A 21146-nucleotide genomic window follows, 5' to 3' on the forward strand; every position below is an offset into this window, starting at 1 on the left:
CCAGGTGGTTTATGAGAGAACAGAAAAAAAACCATGAAATTAGGGTAGGAGTAGAGAGAATGGGCGATTGATGGTCAGCACAGGCCCAATGGGGAAAGTAGCCTGATTCCCCACCAGGTGTGCAGAGAAACAAAGGGACCTGGGAGTACATAAACATCGTTCCTTGAAAGGGCCATCACAGGCGGAGAGAGCTCTCGGCACATTTAGCCTTCATACATCAGGGCACTAGGTGCAAGAGTTGTTATATTGAAGTTGTGTAAGACACTACTGAGGCTGAATTTGGAATATTGTACACAGCTCTGGTCACCTGTCTACAAAAGACAAGTTGATAAGTTTGAAAGAGTGCAGAGAAAATATTACAAGGATGTTGCAGGGACTTTGTCGTGGTTACTTGAAATGACTTGGAGACACAGACAATTCTTCAAGAAAATTAAACCTTTATTTGCAAACAAAGGCTGAGGCAATCAATGAACTTGTCACCGAAAGCCCACCGAGCTCCGGGGTACAGCATTCTTTATAGTAATTTCTTATCTCAGTTACATTTCGGTTTTATCAGCATACCCAATCAATTTTTAGTTGCATATCATCTATATATGAATTAATTAATCGCTCTTGCCTAGCCCGCGGTACGTCACCATTGTTTTTCACCCGTTCGCATTGGGGCCTTATTCGTGGCCAAGATTATGTTTTTCAGACAACCTCCCTCACAGTACATTCCTGCTCGCAGCATCCTGTCCACCACCGTTATCTCGTACTAAACAAAGGCTGAGTGTAATACATGGGGTACATCGCAGCTAATAGTGTTGCAAAACAAACAGGTGTTCTGTAAGTGCCATAATATGCAGCTAAGAGAGTACAAAGTATCTAGTGAAAACAACACGTAACAAAATGTGCCTAGTAAAATAATACATATTAATATTCGGTACCTAGAAGTGATTACATAGTATAGTAAATAGCTAATACATAGTGATTATAGTTCAGGTATATATAATGATTATATCAGGTATATTTCTCAATATAATCCCCCCTTTGAGACCCACAGGGTCTCACACAGAAAGAGAACACTCAGAGGCCGTGCACCAAAGCCAAAATAAAATCCAGCATTTTAATCCCAAATTTGGGTCAACTACAATTTCCATACTCGGAGCTCAAAATGATCTCTCTCTGTTATCCTAGGCTTTTGAGCCAAAAACCTGTCCCTCTGTAGCTGAGACAGGAAAAAAGACTCAGACACCCTTACAGACTAGTGTCCACATTATTAACACCTTCCAGTCCGCTTGGTGCATCGTGCAGACTGTAACAGTACATCATCGGCTTTTCTCCTTGTCTAGGGTCAGATTCAACAATTTCCAGGAGCATCGGGAATTGTTTTGCTGTTGCACGCATTATCAAAGTCTTGAGACATGGAAAAAAAACAGCACAGAATAAATGCACAACTTATCAGCACAATGCCTGCGGTCATTGCCAATTTAATCAGCCACACACCCCATCCCCCTAGTTTGCTTTCTAACCAGTCAAACCACTGAAGCCCAAATCCTGCATTCTGTTTGACCTCCTTCTGCAGATCCTTTAATTTATTCATTGCTCTGGTGAAAGACCCTTCTGAGCTAATATTGTTCGGTATGAAAGTGCACCATTGATCTCCAAACATCACACACACACACCCTTTTTCTGCCAAAAGCCAATCCAGTACCTGTCTGTTTTGCCACGCCATCCTGCCAGTTGCATCCAGCTGTTGCCCTAAGGCCTCCAGTGCATCATCGGTGTAGTTGATGAACCTCTGTTGATTGTAGTATATATAGTTTATCCATTCAACATTTTTGCTTATCCCTATCACAGGTATGATAGCTTCCCAGTGAGCATCTCATGCGGTGTCAGGCATGTCACTCGAATAGTTTGCATGCGGTAACTCATCAATGCTAACGGTAAAACATCGACCCAATTAAGTTTAGTGTCTGCACAAATTTTGTTTAGTTTGGCCTTCAGAGTGCCATTGATTCTTTCCACCATGCCCTGTGACTGTGGGTGGTACACACATCCAAACCTTTGTTTTATTCTCAGTACTTGTAATACCAATTTGACCACCTTTTGGATGAAGGCCGAACCGTTGTCTGAGCTGATTTCTGTAGGTATTCCAAATGTTGGGATCACTTCATTTGTCAGGAACTTTACCACTGTTCCTGCTCCTTGATCCTTCGAGGGTATTCCCATCTGCTGAACCTGTCAATTACCACCAGAATGTATCTTTTCCCTCTTACCGTCTTTATCTTATCTACGTAGTCGATCACCAGATGTCGAAATGGTCCTTCAGGCACGGGTATGTGACCTATTGGGGTTGCAATCCCCCTTCGAACATTATTCTGTGCACAAACCTCACACTGTGCTAAAATATAGTCTACCGAAGCCTGTAAGTAAGGCGACCAGAAACCATCCTTTTTTATTTTCCTTATTACTTCCCCCCTTGCACAATGGTCCACTCCATGTGCTTCTGAAATTAGGATAGTCAACAAAGAAGTAGGAGCTACCCACAAACCATCCTCTGTGCTCCACAGGCCTTCTAAGTTCTGCTTGCCCCCCCCCCCCCCCCATCGCCTTCACATTGTCTGTTCTGTCAACGTTGCCCTACCTTGCATTTCAACCAGGTCCTCTATCATGGGTTCCGGCTCTAGGCTTACCTGGGGTGCAATAATAACTGATGTACACCCAGACGCTTTCCTGGCTGCTTTGCTCTTCCTGTGCCTGTCTCTTGTGTTAGAACCGCTGTGACATAACCCTCCTGTCGGTTGGATACATACAAATGAAAAACCTTCTCGTAGTCAGGCAAAGCTAATGCTGGTGCTGACTGCAATTCCTGCTTAATAGTATTGAAAGCTATCTCCGCCTCTCCATTCCACTGTAAGCCGTTCTTCAAATTTGTATGTCCTGCTTCTTTCATTATCTTTCTCAAAGGTGCCACAATCTCAGCATATTCTTCTATCCAATCTGAACTGTACCCTGCCATTCCCAAAAACGTCATCATCTGCCCTACTGTTTGGGGCTTTGGAGCCTTCGTTATCGCCTCAATCTGACTTACAAAATTGCAGCTTTTTCTTAGATACTTTATGCCCTCCATACGCCAGTTTCTCTAAAAGTATCACAGTATCCCGTTCACACTGCTCTTCACTTTCAGAGCAAATCAACAAATCATCCACATACTGTATCAGTGTACTTTCCAGCGAAATGCCATCCAAATCTTCCTTCAATACTTTATTAAAAACATGTGGTGAATGCTTAAATCCTTGTGGCATTCTAGTGTAGGTGTACTGGTTGCCTCTGTATGTAAATGCAAACAAATACTGACACTGTTCGGCTAGGGGAATGCTGAAGAAAGCCGAACACAAATCAATTACTGAAAAGTAGCTTGCTTCTGGCGGGATATTAGTCAGCAGTGTGTGTGGATTCGGGACCACTGCTGCCAAATCCTCCACTACCTCATTCACTGCTCGTAAGTCATGCACCAGTCTCCATTTAGACCTGTCCGCTTTTGGGACAGGCAACAGTGGAGTATTGCAGGGGCTGTTTACTCTCTTAAGCACTCCTGCCGCTAACAGTCCCTGTATTGTCGGCGCTATACCTTCCTCTGCTTCCGGTCTTAAGGGATATTGTGGTCTCCTAGGTGGAACTGCTCCTTTCTTTAACCCTACCTCCACCGGACTGGCTGTTTCTATTTTCCCCACGTCCGTGTCATGTTGCGATCACAGAATAGATGGCAACTTGTCCAATATTTTATTTTTCTGCCGACCCCTTGCCTGCCCCAACAACGGCATGTGTGGCTGAGGAGTTACTTCAACTTCCTTCATGGTTCCTGTCACATCTATGTTTACCCCTATCTTAATGTAGTTGTTGTCTCCGGATATCCATACCTCAGGCATAACCTTTCTCCAAACCGTTACGGTGCTTACCTACTTTACCAGGGGTCCTAGGTCTTTAGACTGGTATCCCTCATTTACCAGCAAGGTTACGTCGGGTACAGCTTCCGGTATCCTGTACCATTCTTTCAAGAAGGTATTCCACCTGACTTGCAGGGCTGCCCCCTGCTTCCCAATTACTATGGCTTCCCCTTTTAGGTGTTGTCGAATATCTGTCCTCATGTTCCATCTCCTCTCTACCTCCTTATTCTGAGCCTCATCGAAAATTACAGTACAATGTAACTCAGATTTGGGCGCTACAGCCTCAGGTAATATGGCCTGCACGCCCTGTTTCCACTTTTCCCAGGTATCCCAGATCTGATCTTCTATGTCCCCTATCCAAAAAACATTGGCTCTCTTATCTTCTCGCACTATTAATTGAGCCCCTGCTCTTTCCACACTCAGCCCATTTCTGGTGCATTCTAATTTTAATTCCAGTTTCAATAAGGCATCTCTGCCTAACAAATTAATCGGAGTTCCTTTAGATACTAGTACTGGTAAGACAATTCCTTTATTTCCCATTTTCAAATGCACTGGAGCCGTGCACTGTGTCAACTGTGTTTTCCCCGAGAACCCTACCGTCTTTATAAACCTTCCTGACATGGGAAGGTGAAGGGCATACTGTGGCTGTTCGCAAGTGTACGTGGCTCCAGTATCTATCATCATTGGTGTCAGTTGCCCTTCTAACATAACCTGAACCATAGGTTCCTCCTCTGCCTCCCTCGTTATCATTGGGTAATGTTCCTTCCCACTCGAGTTCTCGGGGCACCCCAATACCTTGCATAGGGGTTCACAGGTCCGCTCGGACCCCCAGGAGCCGGCATGTGGCCAGACTGTGGCTCCCTTGCCATCGGCTCCTGCTCATACAAGACAGGCCATGGTATAAATGGGCAGTCTCTCTTCATGTGTCCAGGCTGGCTGCATCCCCAGCACAATCTTTCTGCCTCTCTTTCCCCCTGTCTCCTCTCTAATCCTCTTTGCCCATAACTCCTCTGCCCCCCTCCTTGGGAGTTCCAGTCCTGTCTGGGCTGTTGCTTAACTCTACTCTGTCCCCAATAGGGCATCTGTGGAAATGTTCTGCCGGAGACATTCATTATTGGCATGGGGTTTTCTGGCCCTTGACTGACAGAACGACCGGTTCCTCCATCTAATGGTGTAATGGCTGTACTCACATTAGTGATGGCTGGCAGCATCTTTTTGCTTTTTTCTTTGTCCTTCTTTTTCAGTTCTTCGAGCTGCATTTGCAATAGCTTTCGCTGCACCTCTTCTTGCTGCTCAGCTGGCTTTCGTTTGTCTCTCCGATATTTCTCCACTGCGTGGACTACGTGATCACTGAATGCTTGTGGGGTCAGTGATGACAGCCCAACCACTTCCTCCAATTTAGACTTGACCTGCGGAGGCATTGCATCCAAAATGCTCTGTCGGAACAGTGAGTTCAGAAACAAGCTATTTTCCACCTCTTGCTCAGTCTCCAGTCTCCACTTTTTCAACTGGTTTTCTACATAGGCTGCTGGGTTTTCAGTGTCTCCCAGTAGTTCCCCCTTTAAGGCTTTGGGGTCTACTCTGGGTGGATAAAGCTTCCTGAGGGCCTGCCATATCCTCTGTCTCACTGGATCAAAATTGGTCCCATCAGTCTGTGGACTGTCCACATTCTGTAAGCCAGCCATTTCCATCAGTTCTTTCAACTTGGAAGTTCCCATCAATCTTATCAGCAGTGCCTTCAAATCTCCCATAGCCAACAATCGTCCCATTGTTTCCTCCTCAAAGGCTCTAATCCACTTTCCTGCCCCCTCGTGCAGACTAGGCAGAGTATTTTTCAGCCCTTCCAGGTCCTGGGATCCCCAAGGGATATACTGTACTTGTCCTGATCCCTTTACCAGCAGTGGCAGCATTTCCTTCTCCCCGTTCCATGTAATCAAGCTTCCTTCCTCACTTGGTTCTTTATCTATTGCTGGCCCTAGTACTACTGGCTGCCACTCATACCTTCCTGGGGTATACCTTCTTCCTTGCTCCTTCTCCACTTTAGTCCCCTCTTCCATCTCCAATATCTGCTTCTCCGTCCTCTCTCGTATTTCCTCCAAACTCTCATCTCCTACCTTCCTCCAACTTCCTCTCAACTCACTCCATTCTTGCTGTCTAGATGATTCCTGTTCTCTTCTAGTCTGTCTGTCTCTACAGTATAACCGATACTCCTCATAATCCCTCTTCTCTCTCAGCTGCTGTAGCCTTTCCACTTCTCTTTCCATCTCCCTTCTTTCCTGTTCTACCTTTATCTTTTCTCCCTCTATCTCGTTCTATATCGCCGCTTTTTTCCTTCTCGTATTGTTTTTTTCCTCCTCATTATCCCAAACTTGGACTTCTCCCTGCATGTTTACTGTTCCCGTCAGCAGGGGGCACTGCTTAGGGGTTCCTTCCTCATTATAGGGAGGGGGTTTTTCTGTTTCTTTCGCATCCGGGTACGGAGCTGAAGCCAGCTTCTCACCGTACCCCCCTCTCTCTCTAACAGGCTGTTTTTCCAGCACCTTAGTGTCTTCCTCGTTTGTAATCAATATTCTACCTGTCCTCCTCAGCCTTTCTCCCTCCGTTCTGAAGAGTTTTAGCACTTCCATTTCTCGTTCTCTTTTTTGCCCTCTTTTCTTAGATTTATCTTTTGGTTTGTAATTTTTTAATTAGTCCCTCCATTTCTTCGCACAAACTTACATCAAACGTTCCTTCTCTTGGCCACTTTGTGACCAGGTTTTTGGTTCTTTTTTCCCATTTTTCTGAAGTTTTTGTGATCTCATATTTAATTAACGGGAATTTTTTGCTCAGAATCTCTACTGCCGTTCCTTCACCTGTCATGTTATTCTCTCTTTTTAAGGTATTTCAGAGATTCACAGTTTGTTTACTGGATAATATTATTTACTCTAATTCTATGCCTAGTCTATTCTGTTCTGCCCGAGCAGACCTCTATTCAGAGCGGTACCCACAGAACTTGCTCTTTGCACCTCGTCTGTTCAGACCCTTATCTCTTAAGGCGGTATCCACGAGGATTTTCTACTCTAATTCTATTCTATTTTTCCTTACCCTCCCCGTTCAGCCCTTCGCTTTGTGCGAAGTGGTATCCATAGGGATTTACTCTACTTTTCCTTACCCTGCCCGTGCAGCCCTTCGCTCTGTGCGAAGCGGTATCCACAGGGATTTACCAACACCACGTGGAATTTTTCTTAACTTAACTTCTTATTAACTTATTTGTACTTACCCTCACTACAGTGTTCTTGATCAGTCCTCTGAACCTCCAGTTAACCCCCAATTCTGCCAGATTCTTTGGACCGGAGAGACCCTTCGGCAGTGGTTCCACACTTCTGAGACTCCAAGACCTCCTCAAAGCCAACAGAATTCTTAGTCCAAATTGTCGCAAAAAGCGCTTACCTTTTGTTTTGGGTGCACCCTTAATTCCGTTAGCCTTATGGGGGTCCCTAGAGGACTGGGAAGCGTCCCCAATCTGCCGTTTCCTTTCCGCGGGTCTCTTCCCGGTCCTGCCATGAACTTGTCACCGAAAGCCCACCGAGCTCCGGGGTACAGCATTCTTTATAGTAATTTCTTATCTCAGTTACACTTCGGTTTTATCAGCATACCCAATCAATTTTTAGTTGCATATCATCTATATATGAATTAATTAATCGCTCTTGCCTAGCCCGCGGTACGTCACCATTGTTTTTCACCCGTTCGCATTGGGGCCTTATTCGTGGCCAAGATTATGTTTTCCAGACAACCTCCCTCACAGTACATTTCTGCTCGCAGCATCCTGTCCACCACCGTTATCTCGTACTAAACAAAGGCTGAGTGTAATACATGGGATGCATCTCAGCTAATAGTGTTGCAAAACAAACAGGTGTTCTGTAAGTGCCATAATATGCAGCTAAGAGAGTACAAAGTATCTAGTGAAAACAACACATAACAAAATGTGCCTAGTAAAATAATACATATTAATATTCGGTACCTAGAAGTGATTACATAGTATAGTAAATAGTTAATACATAGTGATTATATTTCAGGTATATATAATGATTATATCAGGTATATTTCTCAATAACTTCAGGATCGGAGTTATTGGGCAAACGTAAATAGGTTGGAACCTTATTCCCTGGAGTGCAGGAGAAGGACAGGAGATCTTATAGAGGTATACAAAATTGAGGGGTATAGATAGGGTGAATGCTTGCAGGCTTTTCCTCCTAGACTAGATCTGGATCTAGAGATCATAGGTTAAGGTTGAAAGGTAAAATATTTAAGGGCAATCAGAAGGAGAACTTCTTCACTCTGAGTGGTGTGAGTGTGGAATGAGCTGCCATTGGAAGTGGTAGATGCAAGTTTAAGTGTAATATCAAAGAGAAGTTTGGATAGGAACATAGTTGGGAGGAGTATGGTGAGTAATGATCCACGAACGGGTAGACAGGACCAGGCTGGCATGGACTAGATGGACTGAAGGGCCTATGTGCTGAGGTGCTCTATGACTCTACTTTGTTTTCATGCAAATTAGAACTTTAGCATCTGATTATATTAGATGAGGAAGCACATAGTGGGAAAATAAGTACGGAGCCACACTTTGAATTGGAAGTAGCTTCAAGACCTGGATCTCTCTACCTCCCTCTGCAACTGAAAACTCGGTGTCTTCATCAGCAGACCTCAGGTCAGTGAGGATTGGTAACAACATCTCTTTGCTGATCATCAATACATGTAAGCTCAGGACTGCATATCTATCCCCCTGCTGTGCTCTCTATGGACACTCAACTGTGGCTAAACACAGCTCCAATGCATCCTCAAATGCGCTGATGACACTGCTGCTGGATGAATCGCAGGTGGTGGTCAGTCAGCTTTCTGGAGCAAGATAAGGCCCTTGGTTGAGTGGTGCCTCAATTGCAACTTCTTGCTCAACATCAACACAACAATTATCTCTTTAGTTTACCTTTCAAAGGAGAGACAGTGTGAACATACACTAGTCTGCACTGGGGGAAATCAGCAGTGGAGAGTGTCAACAGCTTTAAATTCCTGGTCATAAACACATTGGATGCCCTGTTATGGGCTCAGCACATACATACAATCATAAGGAAAGTTCACCAGCATCTTCACTTTTTTTATATATATAAAGTTCAGGAGATTTGGCTTGTCACCAAACTCTTAAAGTGTACTATTAAAAGTATCCTGACTGCATCTTGGTCTGGTATGGTGATTCAAATGCACAGCAATGTAAGAATCTGCAAAGAGTAATGGACTCTGCCTATTACATTGGGCACAACCCTTCTCAATTGGTAATATCTACAGAAGGCACCTCCTCAAGAAGGCAACGTCCACCATCCAGGCTATGCCACCTTTTCACATTTACCATTTGGGCAAGAGGTACAGAGCCTGAAGTGTCTCACCAGCTGGTTCAAGAATAGTTACTTAAACCACTCGGTTCTTCCAAAACTGGCCAAACGTTAATCACTGCAGTTTAGCAACATGGTGACCATTTTGCACTAGTATGCGCTTTCTTCTAAAATTGTGCATACTTTATGTTTTTGTGTATGCTGCTTATAAGATGCCATGTTCCTGTGATGCTGCTGCAAGTAAGTTTTTCATCGCGCCTGAGCGGGCATTTACTTGTACATATGGCAAGAAACTTTGTCTTTGACTTAGAACCCTACCCAACCCCCCCCCCCCCCCCCCCACACACTCAATTTCTACTCCGATAGCACCTGGCGAACATCTGTTCTTGCAGTCATTTGAACCAATTAGACTCAATGAAGCCACTCACAGCTGGATGAAAATATTTGAAGCAGTTTAATTCCACATTACTTAAATTTTTATTGATTGCCAAAGTACATGTGTGCCAGATACAATATGAATTCAGCAGTTCCAGTGACCGCAAAGCCCATTGTTTATGAAGCTATAGTTTTTCCTATGCCAGAATAAATGCAGGTTATTTCCCACAGCAATATTGGTTTTGTTGTGGAAATTTAATGGCATGACATTTCAAAAAGAAACCATCACTTTGAAATGGAAACATACCCGGAGCCAATTAAATAGCATAAGATGTACAAAATTTAAGGCTAAACCAAGATGTTTGCAAGTGGCACTAAAACATGATGATATCATACGCAGTGAAAAAAAATGATCAAAAAATTACTTGTAATATGGTAATAACGACTGGATCAGCTGGACTTGTAGGGTATGAAATGGTAAATGGCCTTCAGTTTAATAAGTGCAATGTATAACGTTTTGAGAAGACAAATCATGGTGTAATTTTCACCGTGAACATTAAGGTTCTGTGGAGTGTTGTAGAACAGAGCGACCTATGACTACAAGTAGTCCTACCTACTACTAACTACTAAGACTACAAGTACTTTATTCCCTGAAAGTGGCAGAACATGTAGACGGTGCTGACGCAGGTAACCTTCATTGGTTAAACACTGAGTACAGGAGTTGGGAGGTTATATTGCAGTTGAGTAAGACATTGGTGAGGCCGCATCTGAGTTTTGTGCACAGTTTTGGTTACCCTGTTACAGGAAAGATGTCATTAAGCTGGAAAGAGTGCAGAGAAAATTTACAAGAATTGAGGCCCTGAGTTACAGCTGTTGAACAAGCTAGGACTTTATTCTTTGGAATGTAGGAGACTCCATAGTTTATAAAATCATGAAGGGTGATAAATAAGGTGAATGTTCAGAGGGTAAGATTTAAAAGGAAATCAAAGGGCAACTTCTTCACACAGAAGGTGATTTGTGGATGGAATAAGGATGTAGTAGAGGCAGGTACAATTTAAAGGACATTTGGATAGGTACATTGATAGCAAAGATTTAGAGGAGGGTTTCCCAACCATTTTTATGCCATGGGTTCCTACCATTATCAGAGTGGGTACATGGATGCCAGGTTAGGAGCCCTGGCCTTTTCAACCCCATTCTCCTCCCTTTTCCGCGTAATCTTAGACACCCTTACTAATCAAGGGCCTATCAAGCTCTGCCTTAAATATGTCTACCCAATAGATGAATTCCACAGATTCACCACCCTCTGGCTAAAGAAATTCCTCCTCATCTCTGTTCTAAAGGGACATCTCTCTATTCTGAGGCTGTATCCTTTGGTTCAAGACTCTGCCGCTAATGGAAACATCGTCTCCATATCCACATGCAAATCGGACTAGCGTGAAGGGAGTCCTAGTGCAGAGCTGAAGGACCTGGCTCCTTACTATATTGCTGTATGATATTACTATGATATAAAATGCCCATTAATATTTCAGCAAGGAGGGAAGGAGAGTGTTTCAGTGAAGAGGACTAGGAAGGGACTTGGAGAGCGTTTGGTCTTCACTGTGCTGAGACAGGTTGCAGGGATGGTGGAGGTGGCAGAGGGAGAGAACATTGAAACTTTGGAGGTGCAGGGGAGGGAGTGCACGTAGGTAAAGATAGTGAAACTGAAAGATTGACAGACCACTAACCATAGGGTGATAGGGAGGTGCTTAATGTAATAGTGGCAGGAATCAGGATGCAAGCCAGTGTGGCACTGGAATCGCAAACACGAGGAAATCTGCAGGTGCTGGAAATTCAAGCAACACTCACAAAATGCTGGTGGAACGCAGCAGCCCAGGCAGCATCTATAGGAGGAAGTACAGTTGAAGTACAGTCCTGACGAAGGGTCTCGGCCCGAAACATCGACTGTACTTCTCCCTATAGATGCTGCCTGGCCTGCTGCGTTCCACCAGCATTTTGTGTGTGTGGCATTGGAATGGTCAACACCGGAGATAACAAAACACTAAATGAAGGTTTCAGCATCAGTTAGCGGTGCATTTGGAGGAGCCTATGGGACAAGAATGTCAACTCCATTCCATTTTCTCCACACCTTCTGTTTAACCTCCTTGGAAAAGTTCTGTACAATTATTCCTCATTTTGAGAAGATGATCAAATTTCCACAACAGGTCCATTCAATATTTTATCTGTAGTTCATGTTGTCACTAAAGCCTTTATAAACATTTTAGTTATTAGTTATTGTAAGCATAGATTGCCCACCAATTTCAGTCACACTTGTAAGGTAACATTACCTCATTAACATTAAAATTATTCATAATTTCCATTCAGACTATAAGATATAGGAGCAGAGTTAGGCCATTTGGCCCATTGAGTCTGCTCCGCCATTTCATTATGACTGATCCAATTTTCCTCTCATCCCGAATCTCCTGCCTTTTCCCCGTATCCCTTTGTGCCCTGACCAGTCAAGAATCTATCAAATCAATCAAAAATTAAAGCTAGCATTGGCGTCAAATATAACTTGTAGCTCCGGCATTTGCTGGTATTTTGTTCTTCCGTTTGGAATGCGTTGCACCTTATTTCAGAGCGTCAGTCAGCAGCTGTTTAAACTTCTCCATATCACATTCCAGGAAGACAACAGCCTTCTGTTTAAGTTTCAGGATGTCGAGGGTATCTACGACCATCATGCCTCTGGTCAGCGATCCACTCATTTCCACACTCACCCCATAATCAGCTCTTTCCGTCACCACTGAATCATCAATGGCAGCAGCCATTGCATAGGAATCACAGGACACGAAGCCAGCCCCAAAAATCAGTTCCTTGCTGCCTTGGTCACCCTGGGTAAACTTGGCAGTATGCGCAGATATCTTCTTCATAAACCGAGCCTTTTCGGTATCTTGATTCACCCACTTTTGATAAAATTCCTGTGATTAATAAAACAGTGAATACATGAGGTGGGGGGGGGGGGGAGAAATCTCATTGAAACCTATCAAATATTTAAAGGCCTAGACAGAGATGGTGTGGAGAGCACTGGGAGCATCTTGAAACAGAGAGCACAGCCTCAGAATACAGGGACATCCATTTAGAACAGAAATGAGGAGGAATTTGTTCAGCCAAAGGGTGTTGAATCTGCGGAATTCATTGCCACAAATGGCGGTGGAGGCTAAGTCATTGGATACACATATTTAAGGTGGAGATTCATAGGTTCTTGATTAGTATGGCCATCAAAGCTTACAGGAAGAAGGTAGGAGAACGAGATTGAGAGGGATAATACAACTATGATGGAGTGACAAAGGAGACTTGAAGGGCTGAGTGGCCTAATTCTTCTCCTATGTATTAAAGTCTAACACATAGGTCTCAGTACAAGCCCAGTGCCCGCGATGTGCTGACATAAATAAACTACTCCATGATTGATCTAACTCTGCTCTCCTACACAGCCCATAATCCCTCCATTTTTCTTACATAGAAGTGCCTGCCTAAGAGTTTCTTAAATGTCCCTATTGTATCGGTCTCTACCATGACCCCTGGCAGTGCGACTTTGTGAAAGGTTGTGACAGTTTCAGACAAGAGAACCTCCACCCCATCTCCAGTGATCCTTAGCAGCATTTCTAACCCCAAATGCACATTGTCAGCAACAAACTAGAAAGTTCTTATTCCTTGTTGCCCATTGCAATACATCCCTCATGTTGGTAAAGCAATTCCGTGTAAAGGTTCTGTTTTAATTCAAGCGTTCTTCCTACAGTAATTACACACAAAATGCTGGAGGAACTCAGCAGATCAGACAGCATCTGTGGAAAGGAATAAACCATTGACTTTTTGGGCCAAGATCCTTTTGGAAAAGAGGGGAGAAGAGGCCTGAATAAGAAGGTGGAGTGGGGAGGGAAGGTGATAGGTGAAACCAGGTAAGGGGGAAGGTGGGTGGGTAGGGGAGGGAAAAGGAAGTGAGAAGCTGGGAAGTGATAGGTGTAAAAAGTAAAGGGCTTAAGAAGAAGGAATTTGATAGGAGAATGCATAAAATAATAAGCTTAGACTGCCTGTGCCTTTTCCCCAGGGTGGCAAAAGCTAATATGAGAGGGCATAATTTTAAGATGATCAGAGGAAAGCATGGTGGGGGTGGGGGGGTGGTTTGGATCTAAGAAGTATATTTTTTAAAATATACACAGAGCTGTAAATGCATGGAACGCAGTGCCAGGGCTGGTGCTAGAGGCTGATACATTAGAGACATTTAAGAGACTGTTAGGTTAGCACATGGATGAAAGAAAACTGAAGAGCTACGTAAAACGGAAGGGTTATGTTGATCTTGGAGTGTGTTAAAAGGTTGGCACAACATGTAGATGTGCTCAGTGGTGGGGAGGGATTTACCAGTGATGGACTGAGCCATATCCTCTACCTTTTGTAGGATCTGTGTTCAAGGGCACTGTAGTTTCCATACCAGGCAGTCCATATACTCTCTACCAGACATCTACAGAAGTTTGTCAAAGTTTTAGATGTCATACTAAATCTCGCAAACTTCTAAGGAAGTAGAGGCGCTGCAGTGCTTTCTTAATAACTGCACTTATGTGCCAGGCCCAGGACAGATTCTCTGAAATGATGACAGAGGAATTTAAAGTTGCTGACCCTGTCCACCTCTGATCCCCCAATGAGGACTGGCTCCTGGATCTCTAGTTTCCTCCTCTTGAAGTCAATAATCAGCTCCTTGCACTTGCTGACATTGAGAGAGAGGCTGCTGTTGTGACAACACTCGGCCAGATTTTCAATCTCCCTCCCAGATGCTGATTCTTCACCACCTTTGACCCAGCCAACGACAGTAACGACGTCAGCAAACTTAAATCTGGCATTGGAGCTGTGCTTAGCCAGGCAGTCATAATAAATGATTATACAGTAAGTTACAATAATAAAAAATGAATAGTGCAAAAGCAGAGTAGTGAGGTAGTGTTCATGGGTTCATTGACTATTCAGAAGTCTGATGGCAGAGGGAAAGGAGCTGTTCTCAAAATGCTGATTGGGGGTCTTTAATAGCAGTAACAAGAAGAGAACATGCCCTGGATGGTGAGGATTTGTTAATGATGGATGCTGCCTTCTTGTGGAATCATCTTTTGAAGATGTCCTCAATTGTGGGAAGGCAGATGCCTGACATCCTGTTCAGATTCAAGAACAATTAATTCCCTTCATTTCTTGAACCAATGAATTCAGTACTATAGTTTAGAAACATAGAAACACTACAGCACAATACAGGCCCTTCGGCCCACAAAGTTGTGCCGAACATGTCCCTACCTTAGAAATTACTAGGCTTACCCACAAGCCCTCTATTATTCTAAGCTCCATGTACCTATCCAAAAGTCTCTTAAAAGACCCTATCGTATCCGCCTCCACCACCATTGTCGGCAGCCCGTTCCACGCACTCACCACTCCCTGCGTAAAAAAACTTACCCCTGACATCTTCTCTGTACCTACTCCCCCAGCACCTTAAACCTGTGTCCTCTTGTGGCAACCATTCCAGCCCTGGGAAAAAGCCTCTGACTATACACACGATCAATGCCTCTCATCATCTTATACACCTCTATCAGGTCACCTCTCATCCTCCTCCCCTCCAAGGAGAAAAGGCTGAATTCACTCAATCTGGTTTCATAAGGCATGCTCCCCAATCCAGGCAATATCCTTGTAAATCTCCTCTGTACCCTTTCTATGGCTTCCACATCCTTCCTGTAGTGAGGCGACCAGAACTGAGCACAGTACTCCAAGTGGGGTCTGACCAGGGCCCTATATAGCTGCAACATTACCTCTCGGCTCCTAAATTCAATTCCACAATTGGTGATGGCCAATACACCACACACCTTCTTAACCACAGAGTCAACCTGCGCAGCTGCTTTGAGTGTCCTATGGTCTTGGACCTCAAGATCCCTCTGATCCTCCACACTGCCAAGAGTCTTACCATTAATACTATATTCTGCCATCATATTTGACCTACCAAAATGAACCACTTCACACTTATCTGGGTTGAACCCCATCTGACACTTCTCAGCCCGGTTTTGCATCCTATTAATGTCTCGTTGTAACCTCTGACAGACCTCCACACTATCCACAACACACAAACCTTTGTGTAACACTTAGCAACACTTCGGTGACCCCTTCAATCACTGCACTAAAATAAACTTTGTTTTCTGTTGTTCTAATTTAAATCTCTCTTGTAAAATTTGTAGGTAACTCATGCTTATTTCATGTTTTCTTTCTTGTGAGTGTTGTTTATCTGCCGTTCAATGCCTGTGATGCTGCTTCAAGATTTTCATTGTATTTGTGCATACGTATACCTAAACACGTGACAGTAAACTTCAAAGTTCAAAGTTGAAAGGACGTTTATTATCAAAGTATGCATACTATATTCAACCTTGAGATTCAGCCATAAAACAAAGAAACTCAAAAGAATTGATAAAAAAGGTCCGTCAAACACCCAATGTGCAAAAAAATTGTGCAAACAATAACAGTAACCACATAACATTCTGAAATAAATGTTTGATTTGTGCTTCAAGAAGATCCCATGTAGGTGATTGGTCTGTAAGTTAGAACCTCTAGAGTTGAGGGTAATATAATGGCAGTGATAAGAAAGGAGGAATACACAGATTTTTCACAGGTTTTGAACCAGCGTGGACAACTTCACTGGTCTTCACTGCTGAACTGACTCCACAAACTACAAGAATTCCACAACTCGTGTTCTCAGTATTATTTATTTACTTTTTTATTTTTTGCACAATTTGTCTTCTATAGCACATTGGTTGTTGATCAGTCATTGCTTTTCATAAATTTTACTGTATTTATTTTCCTGTAAAATGCCTGCAAGAAGAATCTCAAGGTAGTATATGATAACATATACAGTACGTACTTTGAAAATGAACTTACTTTGGACTTTGAATCAGTATCTTTGTCTCTGAGGACATAACCATTCATCTACCCTACTTTGAATGCTAGGGCAGTTTTGAGCTTGCAGCGACACAACTTACCCAGGGCAGGCGATGGCGAAGGCTGTATTCCAAGGTTGCAATGTGAGTGGGACAGGTAAAGTGGCTGAGGACAATGGCAGCTGCTTCTGGGTCTGTGACAAAGTTGAACTCGCCACAGACTCTTACATTCCCTCTGGCTGAGAATCAAACCACAGTGTTAATCCTTGAGTAAAACGTTGAAATGACACACAATAATATAGCTGTCTCGCTTCTGTAACATGGCATCTAGGAATCTTTTTGGAAGATCTGATAATATCACATGGCTCAAGAAATGGCTTTAACTCTGTTGCACCCCCACCCTTTCTTCGCATGTCCCAACAGGACTTGTGGTGCTGGGACGAACTGAGAACAGCCCTGTCCCTCCCCAAACAGTCACTCCTAAGATTCATTGCACTGCCACAGGATGTAATTGTGATTCGATTGTCAGGGTTGTTAAGAAAGTGTATTAAATTGATAAGGTGGTTAAGGTGTATGGTGTGCTAGCCTTCATTAATCAGGGGATTGAATTTAAGGGCCATGTGATACTGTTGCAACTCCACATTAGATCACACTTGACATATTGTGTTCAATTCTGGTCACCTCATTAAAGGAAGGACATGGAAGCTTTAGAGAGGATGCAGAGGAGATTTATTGGGATGTTGCCTGGATTAGAGAATGTATCTTAGGAAGATGGGTTGAATGAGCTGGGCTTTTCTCTTGGGAGTGAAGAGTGAGAGGTGACTTGATAGAAGTGCAGAAATGATTGATTCTCAACTTGATGTATCTTCAGACCAAACTTAACCCATCTAGTGCATGCTGGGCCAGACTGCCTGCCTCATTTTCATACAAGTGTAACAAGGTGACCGTGGAATATAATTTTTTATTGTTAAAGTGCACTTATGCATTCCCTGGTAATGCCAAAATAGCTGCCCGTGCCTTTAAGAAAAAATGGTGATGTCATTATGCATATGTGGAGTAGAATGAAGAGTTACAATGTTCTAGAATGATGTAGAATACTAGCTGTATGGTGAGGAAAGGTGAATGATATTTGATAATATCCAAGTAAATAATATATGATTTTAATTTTCACTGTAGAGGAGTAGAGAACAAAAGGGAAGTCTTGGGATAGATTGGAAGATAGGAGACAATAAATGACCAAATGTGGTTCAGTCTGATATCACTTAATTCTAGAGCAGTTGATTAAGTCGGCGAACCCTCAGACAGTGTGGCTACACGACATACCTTCCATGTTTCCCCCCATGATGTACAAACTCTTCAGCTTTGTAGGAAAAGTGGGATCCATTTTGGCAGCCAGGGCAACGTTGGTCAGGGGCCCAACAGCAACAAGACTGACCTACAAGAAGAAGGGAAGGGGCTTAGAATTATAAGGAGGGAAATGGGTATTGCTTAGGTTATTTGAATTATGAATATGTATCTAATTTTCCATTAGAATTTAAAACTACTACCATAATCATAGACATTTCCAACTTACTGCCATATAAACGTCACTGTTAGTTTGACACAACTTAATCTTTACAACCACCACTTTTTAATAGAGATAACTCTAATTGTAAAACAATCTATGAACAAAAAACTAAAGAACTGTCGTGAAGTAGAAACATTCACACATTCTTGTTCAAAGTGAATTTTATGATGTTTTCAATAGCCTAGGCTTCTCACCTTCAGTGAAATTTATGAAGGTTTTCTCTCGGAGATTTGGGTACAATGGATTTAAAATGTTTCCAGCCAAAGCTTCACCGTGAAGAAATACACCCAGTCACTTGCTTCTCTCTTCCGATAGTCTGCCAGTACCCTCCGCCTCTCATTCCAAAGTGACAGTCATTCAGTACCAGCCTTTCAGCCTACCCAGTCCTTACTAATCATTAGGCACCCATTTACACTAACCTCATTTTATTCTCTCCTTATTCTTGTTAATCCTCTCAGATGCTATCACTCAGCCACCAATTAACTCACTAGCCTGCATTTCTTTGGAACATGGAAGGAAATGCAATTGTGGAGGAGCATGCAAACTTCACACAGAATACACCAGAGGTTAGGATCAAGTCTGAATGACTGAGGCTTGAGACAGCAGCTTCGTACCATCCCAAACACAGCCTTACCCTGATGTTAAAGACACGGTAGCCATATCTGAGTCAGAAACAAGTCGTCGAACTGAATATCAATTACCACAGAATAAGAAGATTTGCTTTAATAAAAATCGTCAAATCTCACCTGACCGGGATGTTCGTTAGCCATCCGTATCATGGCATTCACCGCGTGTTCAGACTTTATGTGTTCCAGGCCTGGAGCATCGGGGTCCGGAACATCACCCATACCATCCTGCCCATGGTAAGCTGCATCATAATGGGCTACACCCAGGAGAGAGGTGGCTGACCCACGGTAGACAGGAATCTGTGTACACATGGGCAACCATTCAGAAATATTTGTGTATCCTCATTAACAATAATGGAAGTACAACAAAGACTATGTACATCAAATGTATATACTGTATAGGCCCCCTCATGTGGCTTTCTATGCCAGTGGTCAGACCAGCGCAAAAAAGACGTGGCAATTAAGACCATAAGCCTGAAGAAGAATTAGCCATTTGGCTCTTCAAGTTTGCTCTGATATTCGGTCATGGTTGATTTAACTCAGTCCAAAGCCCCTGCCTTCTCTCCTTTGATGGCCTTACTAATAAAGAGTCTATCAACCTCTGCTTTAAAATGAATTGGCCTCCGTAGTCACCCGTGGCAATGACTTACACAGATTCACCACCCTCATCTCTGTTCGATGGGGGCATCCTTGCATTCTGTGCCCCTGATCCTACACTCTCCCAGGTTTGGAAGCATTCTCTCAACATCCGCTCTATCTGGGTCTTTCAATATTCGATAGGTTTCAATGAGATAGGTTTCTCATTCCTCTAAACTCCAGTGAGTACTAGCTGAGGGCCATCAAACGCTTCTCATACGTTAACCTTTTAATTCCCCAGATAATTTTCATGGACCTCCTCCGGCTGTCTCCTGTGCCAGCACATCCTTTCTTAGATAAGGGGTCCAAAACTCACAGTACTCTAGTGTAGTCTGACCAATGCCTTATGAAATCCTAACATTACATCCTTGCATTTATATCGTAGTCCTTTCAATATGAATGCTGACATTGCATTTGCCTTCCAGCTGCCAATTAACCTTTAGGGAATCCTGCATGAAGACTCTCAAGTCCCTTTGCATCTATGATTTCTGAATTTGCACCCCATTTAGAAAACAGTCTACCCCTTTATTCAAAAAAAATAAAAACACAAAATGCTGGCAGAACTCAGCAGGCCAGACAGCATCTATGGGAGGAGGTAGTGACGACATTTCAGGCCGAAACCCTTCATCAGGAGTGAAGTAACATGGGATGGTCGAGGGGGGATGAGAAGTGGGGGGAGGGATAAAATAGAGAGCTGGGAAGTGATAGGCTGGAGGGAAATGGGCTAGGGGAGAAGGTGGAGAATTATGGGAAATAAAAGAGAAAGAAAGGTAGGGCTGGGGGAAGATTATAGTGAGGGGGGAAAAAGAAAGAGAACCAGACTAAAATAATAGATAGGGATGGGGTAAGGGGGGGCAGGGGTATCAACGGAGGTCAGTGAGTTGAATGTTCATGCCGGCAGGTAGGAGGCTACCTAGGCAGGAGATAAGGTATTGCTCCATCGACCTGCGTGTGGCCTCATCTTGACGGTAGAGGAGGCCATGGACAGACATGTCGGAGCGGGAGTGGTCTGTGGAATTGAAGTGTGTGGCACAGGGAGATCCCGCCACTGCTGGAGGACTGAGCGCTGGTGTTCGGCGGAATGGTCTCCCAGTCTGCGGCGGGTCTCCCCAATGTATAAATGGCCACATCGGGAGCACCGGATACAGTATATCACCCCAGTTGACTCGCAGGTGAAGTGGTGCCTCACCTGAAAGGACTGTCTGGGGCCTAGGATGGTGGTGAGGGAAGAAGTGTGGGGGCAGGTGTAGCACTTCTTCCATTTGCAGGGATGAGTGCCCGGAGGGAGGTCGGTGGGGGGGATGAATAGACAAGGGAGTCGCGTAGAGAGCAACCTCTGTGGAAAGCCGACACCTTTATTCCTTCTGCCAAAACGCCAGGACCATACACTTCCTTATATTGTATTCCATCTGCCATTGCTTCTCCATTCTCCTAATCTGTCCAAATCCTTCCGTAGACTCCCTGCTTCTTCAACACTGCCGGCCCCTCCACCTATATTTGTATCATCGGCAAACTTGGTCACAGGATCATCAATTCCATCATCCAGATCACTGACATATAACATGAAGAGAAGTGGTCCCAAAACCGACCTCTGTGGAACACCACTAGTCACCAGCAGCCAACCAGAAACTGAGTAAGGCTGAATTCTGAGATTCAGTATTGCTGGTATATGCAAATCTACAATAAGAGCTGTAAAACGTAGTCTGATTTATCAAATCCCCAGAGGC

At 43.7% G+C, this 21146-nt stretch overlaps 2 protein-coding genes across 7 annotated transcripts in view; both read right to left on the reverse strand.

The window, feature by feature from the left end:
* Positions 1 to 401: 401 nt before the first annotated feature.
* LOC140726985 (uncharacterized) lies at positions 402 to 7182 on the reverse strand. Its single transcript, XM_073044080.1, has 2 exons — positions 5120 to 7182; positions 402 to 1395 (listed from the first exon to the last, which is right to left on the reverse strand). Exons 1-2 carry the CDS (start codon positions 6191 to 6193, stop codon positions 1237 to 1239), a joined length of 1233 nt encoding a protein of 410 aa, XP_072900181.1. The 5' UTR covers positions 6194 to 7182; the 3' UTR covers positions 402 to 1236.
* Positions 7183 to 9745: 2563 nt separating this feature from the next.
* The window catches only part of LOC140726988 (inosine-uridine preferring nucleoside hydrolase-like), a 68674-nt gene continuing 57273 nt past the window's right edge, over positions 9746 to 21146 (reverse strand). For all 6 annotated transcript variants that reach the window (XM_073044090.1, XM_073044087.1, XM_073044086.1 and 3 more), the window contains 4 exons: positions 18904 to 19083; positions 17914 to 18025; positions 16693 to 16829; positions 9746 to 12621 (listed from right to left, as the gene is read on the reverse strand). In XM_073044090.1, the coding sequence (XP_072900191.1) occupies positions 12274 to 12621; positions 16693 to 16829; positions 17914 to 18025; positions 18904 to 19083 (777 nt within the window). In that variant the 3' untranslated portion in view covers positions 9746 to 12273. The remainder of the gene's footprint in view (positions 12622 to 16692; positions 16830 to 17913; positions 18026 to 18903; positions 19084 to 21146) is intronic.

This window comes from Hemitrygon akajei, chromosome 4 (assembly GCF_048418815.1).
Source record: "Hemitrygon akajei chromosome 4, sHemAka1.3, whole genome shotgun sequence".
Classification (NCBI taxonomy): Eukaryota; Metazoa; Chordata; class Chondrichthyes; order Myliobatiformes; family Dasyatidae; genus Hemitrygon; species Hemitrygon akajei.

Bases quoted from the DNA above. Each gene is read 5' to 3' on its own strand.
- LOC140726985 (XM_073044080.1), bottom strand. From the start codon at position 6,193: ATGGAAAGAGAAGTGGAAAGGCTACAGCAGCTGAGAGAGAAGAGGGAT. The intron at 1,396-5,119 runs GTGAGTACAGCC...CCATGTCTCAAG, and splicing joins TGCTGCCAGCCATCACTAAT to ACTTTGATAATGCGTGCAAC.